The sequence below is a fragment of the Varanus komodoensis genome, unplaced genomic scaffold, assembly GCF_004798865.1.
Source record: "Varanus komodoensis strain SLA01 unplaced genomic scaffold, ASM479886v1 scaffold37, whole genome shotgun sequence".
Taxonomy (NCBI): Eukaryota; Metazoa; Chordata; class Lepidosauria; order Squamata; family Varanidae; genus Varanus; species Varanus komodoensis.
This window is the reverse complement of record NW_025335889.1, coordinates 3,326,497-3,347,420: the sequence shown is the minus strand read 5'-3', so window position 1 is coordinate 3,347,420 and position 20,924 is coordinate 3,326,497. Positions and strand designations below refer to the sequence as shown.

The following is a 20,924-nucleotide window of genomic DNA, read 5'->3' as shown; positions in this document are numbered from 1 at the left end:
GAGACTGTGCTATTGGACAGCATATAAAAACTTAAATAAAAATAAATACTTGTCCTCTAAAACATGAAGCAACTTCAATTTAACACCATCTTCCATGGCATTTCTGAGGCAGAGCCTCCTTGACTTTCTTCACCATTTTCATATAATGGCTTTGCCTTGTGAAGCTATCAGGAAGGTACATCCTTGAAAACCCTGGCTGGCTTTGTAACATTTCCCAAAGTGATGAACAATGATCTTGTGGGGGGAAAAAACCAAACGAACTACCTTACTTCTTGTACTTCATGGAGTATCCTTTGTTTTTGTCCTTAGGGCCAAAATAGACAATCCAACATGTACTTCCGTTTGGGTGTCTGTGTGGATGGTTTTCTTTTTAAGGAAGCTTGGGGAAGGCAGGGCAGGTCTGAACTGGATTGGGCCTGCAGTGCAGGCAGCGGGGCGGGGGGGGGGGTACCCCCTTTCCCCTGCAGTTCAGACTCAACAAAAATCCATCCTATCCCCTACAACAGCTTCTTCCTGCAAAAGTGCTATTGATACCAATGGTGGCTTCTTTGTCAAATAACAACAGCTGTTTGGGGTGTGGGAGGACAGCTAAGAGATTATCTTCATCTGGACTGCAGTGATGGGATAAAGGGCTAAGAGAAACCTGGTCCTGATCTTACTTATATACACAACACCACACACACACACACACACACACACACACACACACACAGTGAATGTCATAAATGGATTTGCAGCAATCCAGTGTCAGGAGCTGCAACAAGTGTGCTTAGAAAACCAGGGACGTGAGGCAAATGCTTGACTGGCGGCATACCTCACATCCTTTGGCCATAGCAAAGCCTCCTCCAAGCAAGATGATAATATTCCAAGGGACGCTTTCCTGGGCTTTTCTCCACGATAGCAAGGGTTCATTCTCAGTGTTTGGCGCTAGACAAAGAGGTTTATGAAGAGAGATTTAGCATTAGGTTTGCCCTGAGCCTCATGGCTGAACATTATTATTCTCCCAGTTATGTTTAGTCACACTTGTGAAAAAGAACATACGTGAATAATATAGCAGTAACCACATTTCAGCATTTTTAGTTTAGACAATGAAAACTGAAGGAACTGATGGTGATGTACAATTCTGAATAGTCTGGAAAGAGGGCAGAAAGGTACAGGATCCAGATGTGCAAAGCATATCAACTGATCCAAGAGGAAGACCTGCAGCTATAATCACTGCCAGAGGTGTTTATAGACTTGACTCAGAGGAGTGAACATGTATGCAACTGAGAACTGCCAGTTTGCTTTAGTTTACATAAACATTGTGGAACAATTTAAAAAAATTCACACCTTCACAGTGTTGAGGTAACTTATCTACATCAAGTGGTAAAAATGCCAGTTAAATCCATTTCAGTCCCAGGTTATAATGCAACAATAAGTGGGAAAAGTCAAAGGATGTGTGTGAATCCACTGTATCTCTCACAACCTTTCCCAACCAGCTGCCTTACAGATGTTTTGGACCACAACTCCCAGCATTCCTGACCACTGACTCTCCTGGCTCAGGTTGATGAGTTAGGAGTCGAAAACATCTGGAGAATACCAACTTAGGAAAAGCTATTCTAAAACTTGAGGCACATTCAGGGCAGACAAATGAAATAGATTAGGAGGGTGACTACCCAGAGAAGGGCCTTCTCTGCAGTGGCGCCCCAATTATCAAATACGCTCCCTAGAGAGGTTTGCCTGGTGTCAATGTTTTTTTTCCTTCATTCAGTGACTGGCAAAAACCTTTTTATTCTCCCATTATTTTAATATTTAATTGGTTTTAACTGTGATTTTATTGTGAATTGCTGGATGCTGTGCCATTTTTATCTGTGCTGTAAACCGTCCCGAGATGCTAATAATGGGACGGTCTATAAAAGCTTTAAATAAATAAATAAATAAATAAATAAATGACAGAAAAAGAAAATTCAACACTTAACTGACTGGTTTTGCTGCTATACAATGCAACTGAGATAGCTTTAAGGAAGATTCATCTTCCTTACGAAAGATATGTATATTCATGAATATTAATTGTGAAAACTAAATAGAAATGTGATATACAGTGAAAAATACCAAGCATATTGACAAAAGATATATTTCAATGCCCTTCTTCCTGGATTAAATGGAAAACATTCTGATCAATCAAGGTAATTCTTGTGGCCATGCCAATATATATTTTACTTCGGGCATCTTGCACCAGGCACCCAATGGCTATAAAGCAAAGTGTGGCATTATTGAATGAGCCCAGATGGGGCTGAGGTGGTCCTCCTTCCACGCCTCCAGTGCAGCTGCCAGGAGTTTGGAAGCTTTTGTTTCTGCTTTGCTTAACACAACTTGTCATGTCAAGTTACCAACTGCCATGTTTGAAACAAACCATGGTTGCTATTAACTGTAACGCATTAGTTTTGACAAGCTAATGAGCTGTAGCTAGGGAAAACAGAAGCAAACATGTCTGAACTCCTCATAATGTCACAGAGGAGGGGAGGTAAGAACATGCAAGCCTGAAATCCACGTAGTCTCGTTCACGTCGTGCTAATCTACAGCTTGATGCTGGAGTGCATAACCTTTTCTGGCCCAAGGGCCACTTCTTGCGTTAGCAGGGGCCAAGGAGCCACATACTCATATAGAAACACACATAGAGACATACACTTCTGTGTGCTACATACGGTTACTTATTATGTATGAGTCCCAACACCAATTTTACCAGCATTGCTTCCTTCCTGCAAACAGCGTTTCTCTGTGCCCCCTGCCAGGCTCAGAAACCATCAGACCAAGGGCTCTCTGACAGTCACTGAGACTTCTGGGAGTGGCTGGCAGGTAATCTTCAACTAGTCATTCTGAGGGCCGTTCTCACAGGGTTTGATGGATCCTGCCATCAAAGAGCTGTCCCTAGCACAATCCCCTCGGAAACTGGAAGACACTTTATGGTGAAATGGAGCTTTGCAGCTATAGAGACTGGGGGCCTTGCACCCCTGGTTTAGCACAAGCACCAAATGCCTTTTTTATATTTGTACCCTGAAAAAAACATGTGACCATTCCCACATATAGGCTTCAAAACAAAACGAAACATAAATATGAACTGGTGTAAGCAGAGAGGTACAGTGGCTAATAAGTCCTTTTTGTGTGACAGGCTAAGTGCCTCTGCAGAAAACTACTTATGGACTTTCAGCCAAAGCTGCATGGACAAAGGGAAAATGGGCCTGAGGCTTGCTGTACATGAATATTTCAGGTTTCAGATGATGATGTTCACACCAGCACTGCAGATTTTCCAAAAGCGCTTAAAGAATAATCACGGGTGCTTAGAAAAGCACAGACCTGGAGCAGAATGAAAGATAATTGCCTCTAAACTAAGATACTGAGAGCCAAAACACAGCCATGAAGGGACACATGTGCGCATGCACATTTAGTCTAGGGTAAGTTCAGGAGTCCTGATCTGGTTAAGGTTGGTTCAGAAGACCCCAACCCCACTCATACATTTTTTGCTAGCTGGGTTGGGGAGGGCTAGTCTGCTGGTCAGTGTCCTGCGCATGCTCAGTGCTGACGGCCAGAATCACCTCTCAGGTGCTGCCCAGACTCCCAACTCGACTTGCAAAGCTGGGTTAGGAGAAGGCAATTCTGCTTATGATGCTGATAGGCAGGATTCTGCCACCACCACCCGCCACTTCCCACCCAGCTAGTGAGAACTTTCTGAATAAGGTTGGGGAGCAGGTAGAAAGGACCAGTATGGATGCTTCCCCTTGCGGAAGCAAAATCAGCAGACCTTCCTCTCACCACCTACCTCCCATCTCAAGCCTTGAGTGGAGCTTGAAGAGCAGGAGGTGCAGGACAGCCAGAATTCCTTGGCCAGACTGGCAACCCTTTCGGTCACTCTTACCAAGGGACTAATATTTTGGCTTGGCGATGCCTAACTGTGTCACCTGGGTTCAGATGACATGCTAAGCCATGGGCAGTTGAAGTTGTTTATAAATCACCTAGAGTGTGTGTGTGTGTGTGTGTGTGTGTGTGTGCGCACACGCACGCATGCAGGGAGGGAGGGAGGGATTCTACCTAACATGCTAAACCACCCCTCCGAAGGCTTAGTTGTGTGAACTCAGCCACTCTTTCTGGATCTCACACACTGAGGTCTGTAGCATCACTGTGTAGATTGCCCACAGAACCAGCATTACATTGTAGCACATATTTACATCTGTCAAATATCAGGCATATTTGTCAAGTGTATTTTACAATGTAATGTTTGCATATCTCTTACCTTGTCCCAGCAGATGGGCTTCGTCCTTCTTTCATTTGCCCTTTGGATCTGCAGTGTTAATTTTCTACTCACTGCTCAAAGATTGTGAAATTTATGGCAAAGGAGAATCCGTAAAAGCTCATAAATGGATTTTTGTAAAGTGAGACATCCTGTTACACAAGAAAGGGGTCTTGTGATGAAAGGTAAGTATGGATCTGTTCCTTGGCATTGCTAAAGTCCTCGTGTTGAACAAGGAACAAGCCAAGCCACATCATCTTCTGTAGCCTCATCTCTGTACTCATGTTCTAGACATCTGCAAGCAATTTGTCCCATGTTCTACTTGCGAAGCATTGCACTGGCACAGAGGTGCAGTCAGAGGTGCAGTCAGAACATTGATGATTTGGGGAATTGGGGGTCTTTAACCCGGAAAAGAGATCCACCTGAAAAGGACTAACATTGCTAGGACATGCAGTAATTACTAGCCTTTCTTTGAATGCCATGACAACCCACCATGGTGTGCTCTGCCATCCAAACCTAGCCCTGTTAACTTGTTTTAGGATACTCTGCCCTCCTGGTGGCTCAGTGAGGTGTCTGAACTGGCAGTGCAACTTCATTGTGGGTTGTTGAAAAGCTGTTGAGCAAAAGTGGCCATAATGAACGCCATCTTTTGCAAACAATCTCTTTCCAAATTCTGCCTGGCAACAGCCTGCATTGCTATAGATCTGTCCTCCCTTGGCTTTCTCTTCCCCACCTCAAAGCAAGCTTGTCACCTCATTTGTCAGCAACCTCCCTCTCCCTCTTCCTTTCCCTTGTGAACAATTGACACAGTGACCTTGAAGGAACCTGCAGTTCTGCCAAGTTCACTTTGTACTCATTGCACCCTGCCTCCATTAACCTACATAAAATCAAGGTTTCTGAAAAGCGCCTGGAGAAGAAACCTCTGATTTAAGAGCCAGCATGGGGAAATGGTTAGCGTGCTGGACAGAGACTCAGGAGACCTTGGTTCTAGTCCCCAATCAGCCATGAAGCTCACTGAGTGACTCTGGGCCAGTCACTGGCTCTCAACCTAACCTCCCTTACAGGGTTGTTGAGAAGATAAAATGGAGAGGAGGAAGAGGATTCTTTAAGCTGCCTTGGATTCCTTGCAGGAAAAATGGTGAGACAGAATGAAAATTAATGCCTTGATTGAAGTAACATAGGCAGTACTTTGATCCTTAATCATGTGTAGAATTTCATTTTGTTTGTGCAATGGATTTGCAATGAGATCAACACACACAAACCTTTTTCTTACGTTTTTTCCACTACTGCTTGCCTATTCCTTCTTATAAACTGAGCCCAAATCTGTCCTCCCCATAATGGCCTTCTCTATGCATAGGAACCCAAAGCCTGTCCATTCTCCCACAGGCTGGGAAGAGATGAAGCTAGAACAGGAGAGGCATTTGACCAGGCATAGTAATAGGCAAAGTTGAACCACCTTTGCCTGGTATCGAGCACTTTTCATCAAACCCTAGGATAGAACCTGTGAGGGAGGAGGACTTTGAGTCCTCACCTACACTATCCTTTCCCCCTCTGGATCCTGCAAATCAAGCATCGCAAGAGTAGGACTTTGATGCATCTGGGACCATAACTGAGGTGTCCCAAGAGCATCAGAAAGTTCAGGTCTGTTTCTGAAATCAGAAGAAACTTGACACATTCACAGAGCTCTGAGGTTCAAGAATATTGGCAGAGTACCAGGTATGATCATCTTTCCCCCTTGTTTCCAGATCTGAGGCTTTCTACACTCCACCTTGCAGTGCAAGAAACAATTTCACTGCCTGAAGAAAATGTGTAAGGAAATCACAACTTAAAACTTGTGCTCTGGGGTCATGCCACACATTCTGCCATTCTATGAAAAGCTGGTGACTATTGTGCTTCATTTGAGGGATGCAATGCCTGATTATACTGCTAGAAGCAGGACTGCCTTGCCCCAAATTCAGGCAGTCAGGTATCATGCCATGAAGGCCTGCCTCTCTCCTACCCAATCCCTTGTCCCTGATTCTGAGCATGGCAAGTTGTGTCGAACTCTATACTGAGTGGCTACATGTATCCTGTACGCCCAAGCCACACAGCATCCAAGCTGCACCTAATTCAAGACCCCAAGTTGTTGGCCAACCACAGAAAGAGTTCTATCCAGAGCCTTTGGGAATTATAATATGCCCTATCAGTCCATCCCAGCTGTCCCTGGAAGCTGCCTGCTCCGCTTCTGGCACAAGTTCACCTCCTCAAGCACAAGAAGCTCAACATATTGCTGCAAGAAAAGCAACCTGTCCACCTAATGTTCTACATGGACCTAGAAATACTCTATCGGAAACAACCAATGTAGGCAGTACTATCTGAAAAGTCACTGGGAGTAGTTTTCCACTGAAAGTGCAGTCAGAGCTGCCCCCCCCGCCATGGGAGATATGGATATTGGCCCACTCAAGAGAGTACGTTTCTCCCACCTTTCCCATCCAAGCATCTGTCTCCAGAGAAGCAGTAGGACAGGGTGTATCCCAGTAGCTCTCTAGACCAGATGGTGATGCAGTTTCTCACGTGTGTGAGTGAAACCTGAAAGATGTGGGAGGTAAACTTGAAAGGGCCCTTCTCCCTGATCTGTCCCAGATGAGGGATGGAGGAGAGTCAATCCCATTAGACTTCACACATCCTAGTGACCCATCCTGCACTGTCCTTCCAGAAGAGTCGGCAACTGAAGGCCCTGAAGGAAAGGATGAACCTGAAGAAGAACAGCCTAAACCACCAGCAGAGCAACTGATTCTGGAAACTGCAGGTTCTATCTAGCTAAGGGAAGAGGAACTGGAGGAAGGTCTGCCACCACCAATGCACTATGGATGGCACTTCTCCAAAACAGGCATGGAGCCAACTGGCTGCCACTTGCAGGACTTGGTCACTGCTACTGAAGCATCAGGGAAGTGCACATATGAGCTTCCCAGGGAAATTAACAAACAGGAAAATGTTAAAAGGGTCCTGATCAGGGCATGTCTTGTCATCTTGCATCACAATGAAAAGCACCTGCTGTTCAAGGCGTGGCAGCCTCAGGTCTGTGAGCAGGCAACGGGAGCAAACTGTCACCACTGGCAGGAAGGCAGATGCTACTGCATGCTGGTTGCACCAAAGCCAACAAGTACAAGCTGCATCCCGACATTGCACCACAGCTGTTTTCCCCCACCAGCGACTCCTCCACAGCCATGGCACCATTCCGTGGCACCTCAATTGTCTCAACTCTCTGACTCATCTCCACCCCACTATGAGCCTTGCCAAGCAGGTTTCCCTGTGCGGCCCATAGCAGAACTTTTGGCCTCATCAGACCATGACTAGGGACAACTGAATGACTACTTGTTCTGTGACTTGAGCAGGAGGAAGCAAAGCAAGCAGGTCAAGGCATCTGCAGAGCAGCTGACACCAACCGCATTCTCCCATGCAAGGGCAAGCAAGAGAGAGGATGAGCGGGACCACAATCATACTCTCCATGAACAAGTGCAAGAGGAACAAAACCACAAAAGGGAATGTTAGGATCTGCGCATTTTCTCTGAAAAATACAAGTAAAGACTTGTTTCCGTGTGCCAAGTGGTGAGGGATGGATAGGAAAACCTTCCATCAGGATCCGGCAAAGGTGAGACAAGCTCAGAGCACCAAGAGGATCAAGAGTTAAAGGGCTGCTCGGTTTAGGAACGGAGCAAAAGATTGCAGGATGGCAATTTTATGGCAAAAGCACCTGGGTGCATGCCAGCAGCAGGAGGGAAGAGTGAGCTGGGTACAAGATCTTGGAGAGTCTGACCTTCAATCAGTACCATCATGGGTTATTCATCATGGGTGGCTTAGTGTGACATGCAAGCCATCTCAGTGAATGTCAGACCAATTGTGATGTCAGACCAATCCATTCCCATCTTGCTCTCCTGTTTGCTTGGCTGAATATTCTGAGCTTCTGTATGAGTTAATGGTTTGAGTGAGTGAATAGCCATGTATGAGTGAATAGTCATGACCTAGTGACTCTGTACACAGAGTCTTACTTTTATGGTCAGCTATACAGAAAATACAGATGACAAGGCTGGGTTCAAGGTTTCATAGGCCAGAGTCTTACCTTTTAGGTCAAACCACCATTTAAGGGATGGCTTTTTTGAAGGAAAGAAGAACAATATTGTCACTATTGTGACTCCAGTAACTGCATCTGTGACAAACCTAATATGGAGGAAGGGAGAATAAGTAACCAGGTTTCATTAAAAAAAAACTAAGATTTTACATCTGGTTTCAGGAACCCACACCATTTGTATTTCTGCGCCTAAATCTTTTCTGCATATTACAGCCCTAAAATAAGTAGCTACTCCAGCAGAAAACTCAAGAGTAAAGCATTAAACATACACAATGGAGATAATACAAAAGGAAAGCCTGCATTTTTTAAACAGCAATACTTTGACTATTGGTTATTGTCTGAGACCCAGTCCTACAACCATCTTCCATGGTTAAGAGGTTGGGAAAGTTTTGTCTCCCTCAAGCCTCAAGAAATTGGAGGAAACCCTTGAGTGGACTGTAGAAAAGTCCAAAGGCCATGTTGGCTACAAACACTGACTGAATAAAGATGCCTATATAAGTGGTCCTACAGAAAGCCATTAGTTGTCCTTTATCAAAAATACTTGGACATATTCTTATGGCCACTCCAACAATAAGTATTGCTTTCTAACATTTGTATACCCCTCTAATTTTGATGAGCCAAAAGCAGCCTTGAGTACTGAACCAGATTATTCTCCAAGACTGTATGCCATGAGTGACAGCGGGTTTTCAGGATTTGGGACAGAAGACCTTTGAGTTTCTGGTACCCAAGTTCTTGGAACTTCTAGCACCCAAAATATGAGGTGCTTAACATGTATGTGATCTACAGCCAGACTATTGTCATGGCTGTTGCTTTCCCCCTTCTTCAAAGCAGATCAGGAAAAAGGCTTTCTTACAATGTTAAAGCTGATCAGCTAGGCTGGCTCTGTAGTATAAAAGAAATGAATTGCAAACGTCAACAGCAAAAGAAATACTGGTCCTTAGGGAAATGCAGCTTAATGATAAGAAACTGACTCTTACCCTGGTGAAAATAAGCTTGCCCAACCTGTGATGAATTTAGGATCCCTGGAGAATAACAGGATAGCAAATAAGCAGAAGAGAACAAATACAGCCTGTTCAGCAAACCTGTAAAAGAAGGAAATATGGTGAGACATTGTAATTAAGACCTTTTCACCAGGTTTGCTTGAGATCAAGTTCACCTAGAATCAGTAGATGGATGGAAAGTGGCTAAGACTGAAAGGGCAGTGCAGTATAATGAGGAATGAAATGTTGAAGCAGCTTTGGATTTTCTCTGCAGGAAACACATGAGTATCTAAAGAACGGAGTGGCATTTCCAGTCCAACTTTCTCTTCCTACAATGGATAGCCATATATTTATGGAAGCCCACAAGCAGGATGTGTGCAGAATACCCCTCTGACTAGTATTGACAGGCTACGGTACCTTATTTTTGGAGGTAATATACACAACAAGTAATAGCCATTGGTAGCTTTCTCTTCCACGAATCTGTCTAAATCTGAGCAAGTTCATCTTGTGGTAGGAATGTTCATAGCTTAACTGTACTATGTGCAAAGAAGTCCATGCTTTTATTTGCTTTTATTTTATGAGCCACCCATCATTCAGCTTCAGGGGATGACCTCACATTCTAGTACCATAAGGGAAGGTGGAAAGCAGTCCCCCTCACCTCCCTCCCTCCCTCCCTCCCTCCCTCCCTCCCCCCCTCTCTCTCTCTCTCTCTCTCTCTCTCTCTCTCTCTCACACACACACACACACACACACACACACACACACACACACACTTATTTGATTTAAGGAAGGAGAGATAAATAAACCATTTGAAAATAATCTGGAGTTGCTAATCAAATTGGCAGTGGCTGTTTAATGGACTTTCTGTGCTCTTAGAATTAAAAAGCACCTTTGATTCTTACAATGACACTTTGCAGGTTACTGGTATATAATGACTTCAATGGATCAGCAGGGGATTAATTTCTTTCATAACCAGCCACTAATGCTGAAATCTTTATAAGTAGTTTTCAGGTTCGGTTTCTCTCAATGTATTTATTTTGCTGCATTTATATACCTGTGTTTACAGATTAAATTTACAAAGCAGTTCACAAGATAACAACTTAAGGAAACAGAACAAATGGCTAAAATTGGTCAGCATCAAACAGCTTAGGTTTTGTTCCTTTTCAAAAAGCAGCCAAGTAGGGTGCTACAGAATAAGTTCCATTCAACATGGTGGGACTTGCTTCTGAATAGGCATGCATACATTTGCACTCTAAAAAATGGAACTAGGACCTTGCCAAGTACTAGGGCAGGACTCCTGTGGAAAAACACCCCCCCCCCCCATTGTCCAGGCCCAGACTCTCTGCGGCATGATAGGTCCAAGCCATCATCTTGAATTCATCTGGGAAACAAACTGGCAGACAATGCTGTAGTTGCAGAAGAGGTGTAATATTTCTGTCTGCCTGCCTCAGAAAAAAATGGACAAGAGTATTTTGAGTATAACTTTTCTAAGTTTTATTAGAAAAGTTAATAAAACTTTTCTAAAGAATCCTTAAAGTCATGACCATATAAAGCATGTTACAGGGGTGTCACCAATGTATGTATTTCATTGCCCATTGGAAGCTCACAACAAAGGCCCCCACATGAGTCTCAGAGCAAGCAAGCTGTTATGTCTTCACCATTTCTTTTTAGTGTGTGGATGTACTCAAGCATAAAAGCAAGCTTCCTGCATGGCTAAAGTACATTTCAAAGCAATCAGTCTAATTTCATCTGCTGGACTATGAAAATGAAAGGAGTGATTGGCACTGCATAATTTATGAAATCAAACCCCTTTAATTCCCTGGGCAGAACTTTCCTAGCTTTTGTGATCATTACATACACTATTATTCATGGAGACTTCAGTTCATCATTCATTTGTCTGTGGGATCAGTCATGAGCACACTGGTGCTACAAATGTCCAAAACTCAGCAGAATGGCTAATTGGAGATTTAATTTGTTCTTTGCTTAAATAATTTAACAGGTTAATTAAGCAACACATTGTCAGCCACCAAGTTTCAAGCTGATGCCACAGTTTAAAATTCACTGCAGAGACACAAGTTGAGCTAACGCTCCTTGAACAAGTAAACCATAGTTGGGAACTAGTGTGCCTTTAAAAATAAACACCAAAAGCCCCAAAGAATAGATATGACAGAGGTTTCTCACACTGCAACACGTAAGTGGGCAGTCTATACTTTGCAGGTAACATTCAGAGGCCTTGGCTGTGGCTTGTTCTGGTTGCCCAAACCAGAATTCTCTCCCATAAGGCCATTGTTCAGCTGTTAAGACGACTAAGGGAGAAATAAGCTGCAGGACACTTGATCTCCTGTTGGGAGTAACATGGATTAGAAAACAAGCAACCCACCATAGGCTATTCTCAGGGAGAGGAGAGGAGAGGAGAGGAGAGGAGAGGAGAGGGAAAGCTGTGTGTGTATTTGATAGTAAATTTGGGAGCAAATTTACTGCTGCCTTCTACTGCCACTGCCATGTAGATTATTGCTGCATCTGTCCCTTGGGGTCAAAAAACATTTCTCATCCCTCTCAAATAAAATGCAGACAGACAGACAGACAAGATCAGCACAGCAAACTAAAAAAACCTACAAAAAGTATCATATACATCTGTGATTTGTGCATCTGTGATTTCTATGAAAGAAATGGGAAGTAGGAGAGAAACCCAGGGTCAGACCTACTATGAGTGACAGTCAGGCAGCTGCCACAGACATTTAATTCTGTGAAACAGAGAAGTATGAAATATTTAACGTAGTATTATTTCATTGTTAGTGACTGGGAGGGAGTAGAAGTGCATGTTGGATTTTTCTTGCTCAGGTGCCAAGGTTGACTAGCCCTGCATACGCACCATCACTCTGTGGGGGGAGATACCATTTGCTGTCACTCCACCTCAAAAAAAGGGGGGGCAGCCCTTGCCCTTCTCCCAAGCACTGATTCTCCCTTACAAATCCAATCACCTGATGCTCAAGGCTATTTCTAACCCCCAGCCAGTCTTACTTGCAGTCTCAGAATGAAAACAAGCTTTAAAAGGCCTCTTGTACACAGCTGCTTCTTCCTCTCCTGATATTTTTGCCATCTTGTTTGCTTCTCATTGTGACTTACTTGATAGGTCCCAGTTTCTGGTAATCCTCTGTTATTACTGCTCTGGCTCTTGCTTCTGCATCAGCTCGTATATCCGATTTCTTCTTTCTCCAGCCCCTGACAACACACAACAAAGGAGGAAAAGAAAGGCTTCATTCTCACATTTGCAAGCACATATACCTTCCCACCAGAGAGTGTTGGCTTGGACTCTATGTGTCCCTTGATGCTGAGAGACAGCTGGGCAGACCAGAGCTGGTATTAAGGGCTGGCATGTCAAGGGATTCACACTCCACAGTCCTGTTGAGGAGGAGCAGTAAAGGCCACTGCCTGCTGACTCACCGACTCTCTACCTGGCAAGCATGAAGGTAATAGCAGTGCCGAGGAAAAGAAGGAAAAGCAGCACCAGGAGCTGGTGACAAGGTTACTGAAAAGCTACAAAGGGGACCATTTAGAGTTTCTTGGCTGAGGGTCCCCAAAACCTGGGCCAGCACAGGGGCAGACGACCGTATCACACGTACAGAACCACAGAGAGGGGGAAAGGGAGCCCCTGCTAACATAAATTGGATCTTTAAAAAGGTGTGCCATGACAGTTGACATGCCATGAGTGGGAATGTGGATAGCATTTCAGCACCTCATCAAACAAAAGCTCCCAGGATTCCTTCCTATAAGTCATCTCTACGTATCTTTATATTTAAATGTGTTGCACTAAAGAATAGCAGTTTAGGGTGCAATCCTATGGCTGGCAGGTGCTGCCTGGACCTGAACTCCTCTCTCACAGCGAGTTCCTTTCTGCACGGGCTGCAGTTCTGAAGACAGAAGATGTGGAGAGGGAGGAAGCAAGGCAACACTGTTCTTCGAAGAAATTAGCCAGTGCCTCAGCCTCTCCTTCTTGCAAGCAGAGACAAGAGAAATGGACTCTTTGTGGGGTAGGGAATGATTACAGGCAAGCTTTGCCTCTGTGCTATTCCTGTGCTCAGCTGGATGCCCATAACCAGCTGAGTTCAGAGGGTTACAGCCAGGCATCCTACTTCAATGCATTAAAAAAATAAAATACAGTATCATATGACAAAACACATTTTAAAGCAAGCAATTCAAACTTGAAACTATGTTAATGCTATTCCAGTAATGCAAAAGCACTGAAAAGTTTAGTTGCTCCCCTGAAGTTTGTAAGATACACCACCCTAGAGAAAGAATCTGAAACTGAAGGTTAGCCACCCAGAGTCAGGGGTCAGTTTAAGTGGGCAGTCACTTCAAAAGGGTCCAGCTTGGTCTACTTCTCAGGAGACATTCCTAGGATTGCACTGTAAAAGGCTCAGCAAGCCATAGGAATTTTGCTGTTGGTTTGTTCCCTTTCTCCAAGCTCATCCAAAGAAGGATGAAGTTCATCTCTTGGAAATTAGGCAGAAGATCCTCAAACCATCCACACTCACAGAAGAAGCTTCTTATTGGTTATTTAAACCTGCATTCACAAGAATGATTCATCGCACCTCCTGTAGTAATTTATCACCTCTATGCATCTTCCCTAGAGATAAGAAAGTGGGCAGGTTTGGGTAAAGGCATGGTACACTGCAGGAAGTGGCTTCAAAATCACCCCGGAGTCCTACAACGAATAGGAGGTAATTTTGAAGCCACCCTACTTGCCTGGTTCAGATGACATAGCAAGCTGTGCTCTGCAAAGGCAAATAGGCAAACTGCCAGATGCATGCCCAGCATACACAGGGGCAGGGATACAGAGCTACTGCATCTTGTCATGAGCAGAGCCGGCTGGAGCCAGGGGTCAGACTGGATGGCCTGAGAGAAACCTTCTGACTTGCTCTGTTTCTATGTTTCTATCTTCTTGTTCCCATGAGTTTCTCCTTCACTTACACATTTTTTGGGTAGTCGAAGTGCAAAGTGCTCACTGATGATCAAACAAAATATGAGGAATTTTGAGAAGTAACAGCTGAAATACTCATGTGCCACTGGTTATTAATCAGGCTAAAACTCTTTAGTAAGCAGTGTTGGGCTCCTATGTGGTTTGACCTTCCCTGTTTCTCATCTCTCTTCTTCACCCACTAAGATGTTACATATGAAAGACTGTTCTATCCCATGGATCCATTTTCCCCATCCTGCTGCCCTCCAGTATATTGGATTAATCTCCCATTTTCTCAGCCAGAACATCTAGGAGGTGCCAATTTGGGGACGCCAGCCCTGGATTTCCATTAACCAAGCACATCCCATCAAAAGAATAGTCTATCCTATATTATATGTTCTGTTAAAATTACGAATATGACTCTTTTAAACTTATGAATAAGAAGAGTATTCCAGAGGAAAAGGTTGCCTGTTTATACTTAAGCTATTTAAGCAAAATGGGAAGCAAGCTGATTAAAAAGTGACGTATTCTAGGGAAATAAGTTTGTAACACAGTTTCCTTCTCTTTTCCAATTATGTTCTTTTTCTTTTTAAACAAGAACCTAAGCATCAAGAAGTTCCACTTTAAAAATCAAGCAGCTAGACAATGTTGAGGAACACTGTACCTGAATTCAAATCCCTGTACAGCAATAAATTCTATGGACACTCCTGGGCAATTCTCTGTTTTTTGGCCTTACTAGTCCTTATCTAGAAAAAGTGAACAGTGTGTTATCCTGCTGAGTGTACAAATAAGCAAAAATGTGTGTAATGCACTTTGACCATTAATAGTGTTTTGTGCATTACTAAAAGCAATAGTGTTTGTAGTAATGTAATAGCTACCCCTGCACCAATTCTCTGATCTAAATTGCACATCTGAAGCTAATCTACCTAATAGAAAAATAGGCAGCTATAGGGACCATATATGGAACTGATATCATTTTGCTATATATAATAAATATTCTCTGCAGGTTTAATAGTAGGCTATAGAATGTCAGAAGTGTATTTTAACAATACAACAGTTTAACTGAGATAGGAATAAATGGTCAGTTCTCCCAATAGAGGGATGTAAATGGCGGGGTCCCACAGGGAGTTATACAGGAAGCAACACTTTTCAACTTGGTCATCAGTGAGCCAGAATTCAGGGGAGCAGTGAGGCCCCCAGGTTGCTGTTGACACTAAATTATTTAGGGTGGCTAAAACAAAAAGGAATTGCAAAGTACTCCAAAAGAACGTGTCCAAACTAGAGAATGCACATCAGATGGCAAATGCTGCTCAGTCTATACAAGCATAAAGTGACACACACTTGTACACTGAATTAGGTAGAATTAGAAAAGAAACTGAAAATAGAACTACACAGATCATACTCCTCTTATGCAACTCTGTCATGTGGGCAGAGCCGGAATACTGTGACCAGTTCTGATTACCACACCTTCAATAAAGGATATTGTAGAGCTGAGAAAAGTACAGAGGGGCCACTGAAATGATCAAAGGCCGAAGCAACTCTTTTATAAAGAAGGGTTGCAATAGCTGGGACTGTCAGTTTATGTACACGTATCCATCTACATTTATATACATAGTTAACTATGGAATTCACTTCCACCACATTACCACACCAATTTGGGTGGCTTTAAAGGGGATAAGGCAAATTTATAGAGAAGAAGTCTATCCTTGGCTTCTAGTCCTGATGGTTATATGCTGCCTACAGTATCAAAGGCCTATGCACATCAGTTGCTGAGGAATTTGGGCAGGTGGGTAGCTATTTGTGAAGAGAGTGCTGGACTATACTGAATTTTGGTTTGATCCAGTGTGACTCTTTTTATGTTTTTAATGTCTGTAGTGAATTGAGATGACTATTGGAATGTATGTATTTAAAAACTACAGAAGACTGGCTAAAAGCTATATGCAACTCATCAGCAATGCCTCTAATCGAAGCACTGTGTGAAGGAGTCCAGAGAGCTTTGGGAGGATGTAAATAGCAAGATTAGCAACAGATTTACGATAAAACTTGTTACTGCTCTGTTACCGATTAACAAATTGTGTAATGAAATCACTGAAGCTTAATCCTTGTCAAATGTAACATGTTCTGGGCCAAATTTCAAAATGCAGACTTTATACCCAAACCTACAAAACTAGCACAGCATAAAACTCTGCTCCTGAAAAATATTAGATCTCTTCCCATGAACTTAATATGCACAAATGCCAAGCTTCATTCATTCTTCATTCATGAAATGAAGGCCCATGTGGCTAAAGAACTCATTAAGGAACAGATTTATAAAGCAAACAGTTTAAAAATCTGTTCTTTGCACTTTGCCCTTTTTATAGCAACTTATCAAAACTGCAAACTTTGGAGCTCAAAACTTATGCCAATATATATCACCTGATGATCCACTGTAACTTGGTAATAAATTTCTGGCACAGCAATTCAGGAATCAGGGCATGATGATCTATATTGATCTTGTGCTGGGTTTTATGTAATACTAAGCCATAATTTAGCATGATGTGCTTGAGTCACTGCAAACCCAGTCACAGCCTCTGGTTTGTGTACTCCCTCCTCCAGACTCCTCCTCCATGACTGGAAGAAAGAATTGATTATTAAACAGTTTTATTTTTCTTGATCCCTGGCTTATTGTTATGTACGAGCCAGGAATAATAGGTTAACATGAACTGTTGATTGTTCAAACAAGCCAGAAGAAAAACCAGGACTTGTTTTTGGCTTGTTCAGTGATTGTGTTTAGCCACAAATGCCTGGTTACTATGTAATAACAAGCAAGGATTCAAGGAAGTGAACCATAGTTAATTACTCTCTCTGGCTGCATGGGAGGAGGAGAGGCAAAGAGACAGAGCACAAGCCCAAAGTTTTGTGAGGACTTGAAGAGCCTCATGCATATAATACTCAATCCTGGCTTACTATTACCAGTAAACCATGCCATTGAATCTGCCATCAAAGCACAAAGGCCTTTTTAAGAAATCATAATCAAATTTTCAGGTCAAGCAAAAAAAGAAATAAGTAAATTACCAAGTGCAAAAGTAAAATTATAAAGCTAGAACATGTAGAGCAGTCTTTCCTAAACTTGTGAGGGGCTAATGGGAGTCGTAGTCCAAAACATCTAGAAGGCAGCAAGAAATGAAGAACTACATAGAAAGCTATATTGATAAAAGTTAATAAAAAACACATCTATTCACCATAAAATCTTGCATTCCCGTCTTGCATCCTACTCCGCTTGAGTCTAATAAATTAATCTTTGAGGTAAGTATTAAAATACAGTTTTTCAATGCTATGCTTTATTTACTGAGAGCATAACATGTCTACAGTTTACATATATTATTGTTTATTAATGTTAACTCTACATATGCTTTTCTTTTAGAAACATAGAAACAGAACAAATCAGAAGGGTCTCCTGGGCCATCTAGTCTGACCCCTGGCTCCAGCAGGCTCTGCTCATGACATGCCTATCATGTGCATGTCTAGCCTATTCTTGAACACCCTCGGTTATTTTAAGTTTCATTGTTATAGGTTTCACTAATATCTAGATTAGGTCTTCTCAAATGAAAATATAGCAGTTCCATTCAGCCACAAGGACTTTTGGTGACTATGGTCTGCTTGGCTCAGTATTTTCTGTCTCCAATCTGGCACTCTTTAGAAGTGTCAGACTACAACTCTCATCACCTGCAGCCAGCATGACCTTCAACCTTGGAAGCTGGAAGTTTTAGTCCAACATGACTGGAGGGTCTCAAATTGGAGACGTGTGAGCTATGCTGACTGGCAGCAACTGTGGTTTCAACAGAGGTCTTTCCCCAACCTACCAGATTCCAAGGACTGAAGCTGAGACCTTCTGTATGCAGAACAGGTGGACTGAGACTGATCTACAGTTCTTACACCAAGTTCAAGACCTTAATTTTGCCATTTATTTATTTAAAATAGCTCTTATCCACCTTTCAGGGCAGAAGCCCTCCCAAGGTGGCATGCAACAATAAAACACATAAAATAAATACAATATTACAAGTAGCAACACAAAATAAAAAGACAAGAGCACAATAAAAAGCAGCAACATTATCAGGAGGAGACCAGAGTAAAATAATCTCTTTTATATTCTTCTTAAAAGAACATAAAACTGTCGGAGTGTAGCAGTCCCCCAATGGCAACTCACTCCAAAGCTCTGGGACAGCACAGAAATCCTTGTACATGTGATTATCCATCGACCTGCTTACCTGGTAGGTAGATGAGAAGGACCCTTTTTGTTGATCCTATAGTGCTGGCAAGCTGATATAGAGGAAGGCAGTTTTCAGATAATTTGGTCCCAAACCATTTAAGGTTTTAGAGACGAAAACCAGCACTTTAAATTGGACTCGGAAATGCACTGGCCACCAGAGCAGTTAGCACACCACAGGCATGACATGACTGAATCGCCTCACCCTTACCAACACTAATGTGGCTGCATCCTGCCCCAGTTGTTTTACATGAGAGAGATCCCAAGAACTACCATGCACAGTCTCCTCTGCACCAATGCGACGACCGGCCAGAGAACCCCTGATCTAGGTGGCCTGCATCAGTTTTCCTCTTCTAAAAAATGGTTCTAGGTGTTCCCCTCCTTTTCCTGTATCGTAACAAGAAAATAGAAATGGTCCCAACTATGAAAGAGAAGGCCTGTTCAAGAGTAATCCCATGGAAAACATCTCAAACATTTTAGCAAAAGCTCGGCTGAATTGGTTACTTTGACCATAGCTGAAACCAAAGTCAAATAAATCGGACTTGAAAGTACCTTAAGCTAATGCATCCATAAAGGAAGGAGATCCACAGCCATCCGAGAAAAAGGAAAAGCAGCATCAGGGGAAACGCAAATACGAACCAAGAGCCAAAATTCACAACATCGCATCCTGGAAAAAAGCTTTAAGGAGAAAGCCCAGTGAATGGAGGGTAAAGAAAGCCCTTTCAATCAAGACTACCAAGCATAATCATATCACACAAACATTCCAGATGTGTTTTTTAAAATATGCTTTACTTATAAAATAACTTCACAGAATGTCGATGCTCTCCAAAGGTTTTGGATTACAACACCCATCATCTAGCCAACATGAGAGCACAGCACCAGTTTCTCCTTCCTCATTGCTTAAGAGTCATTTTTGTACAAGTCCAGAGGCCAATTTGTTACCTTGCCTCTCCTGGTACACCCAGGCTTTGTTGTAGGGTCACTGGATGGTTTATTAACCACCTAAGCAAGTCATGTTTCCCGGATTCTCATGTAACTATGTCCAGTGAGAGTAATTAAGAAGACAAGCTGGAACACAGTGGACACTTGCAGGGCACCTTATGTCATGCCAACCAGGTCAGTGCCAGGGCATTTATTTATTTATTTATTTATTTATTTATTTATTTATTTATTTATTTATTTATTAATTAAAACATTTCTATGCCATCCCTTGCCGAAGCCTCGGGGCGGCTCACAGCATAGAATAAAATACACAATAAATTAAAAAAATAACAATTAAAATATATACATTAGAATAAAATAAGCCGCCCTGGCCAAATAAAATTCAATAGTATTAACATTAAAATGCTGCTTAAATAAAAAGGTCTTCGCCTGGCGCCGAAAAACAAATAACGACGGCTCCAGGCAGACCTCTCTGAGGAGCGCATTCCATAACTTAAGCGCCACCGCTGAGAAAGCCCTCCTCCGAGTAACCACCCTCCTAATTTCCTTCACTGAGGGCTCCCGGAGGAGGGCCTCTCCCGCTGATCTCAGGGGGCGGCTGGGCATATATGGATGTAAGCGCTCCTTCAGGTAACCAGGACCCAAGCCGTTTAGGGCTTTATAGGTCATCACCAACCTTTCCTCTCATCAACACCAAGGTGTATCCAGTTCCCCACCCATCCCCTTCCCCAATACCTCTTCAGCTGTCCCGAAAGAATGAGATTTGGTGCAGTTCCAGTTAGTGTTGCTGTACCACCAATGCTGGCCGCATAAGGGATCGAGATGAGGAAGCCTTTCCAAACATTTGTCTTGAATTCCTCCTCCTTCCTTACATCTGTAGAAACTTCTATTGTGACTTCCTTCTCCTCAGTCAAGTCTTTCCTTGAAAACATTCCATGGTGGCAATGTATGTAATCTATTATTCCCAAATGACTTAGAATTGCTTCATTTGCTTGTTCTCATTTCCATAGCTGCTGTTTTTGCAAAATATACTGGAAAATAGCATCCACTGGTCTTCAACCAGTGATAAAGAGGGCTGTCAGATGAATCATGCCCTATCTGAACAGTGAATTGCAGCATCAGCAAGAGTATTATTCCTCTTTGTCTTCCCCTCCCTCCCTTCCCACCTCTCTCTCCAACTTAGGGTTCTGTTTTTCTTTTACAGAGAATCAGACAGAGAAAGAAGGTAACTAGATAAAAAGACGGAGGCAGGGTTTCAATACATTTAATAGCTACCATATTTTTCGCTCTGTAAGACGTACTTTTTTCCCCCTCAAAAGTAAGGGGAAATGTCTGTGCATCTTATAGAGCGAATATGTGTGTGCCCGACGCCTGGGAAGCTGCTGGCCCGGCGGCACCACGTGGCACCACCTGGCCAGCACGCGTTC

General features: G+C 42.9%; 1 protein-coding gene across 3 annotated transcripts in view; it reads right to left on the bottom strand.

Annotated features, from left to right (window-relative positions):
• SLC13A3 (solute carrier family 13 member 3) overlaps positions 1-20,924 on the bottom strand; it is a 64,390-nt gene that overhangs the window by 8,279 nt on the left and 35,187 nt on the right. For all 3 annotated transcript variants that reach the window (XM_044440376.1, XM_044440377.1, XM_044440374.1), the window contains exons 5-10: positions 20,233-20,418; positions 19,108-19,233; positions 12,479-12,574; positions 9,350-9,454; positions 8,364-8,461; positions 815-927 (exon numbers count right to left, since the gene is read on the bottom strand). In XM_044440376.1, the coding sequence (XP_044296311.1) occupies positions 815-927; positions 8,364-8,461; positions 9,350-9,454; positions 12,479-12,574; positions 19,108-19,233; positions 20,233-20,418 (724 nt within the window). The remainder of the gene's footprint in view (positions 1-814; positions 928-8,363; positions 8,462-9,349; positions 9,455-12,478; positions 12,575-19,107; positions 19,234-20,232; positions 20,419-20,924) is intronic.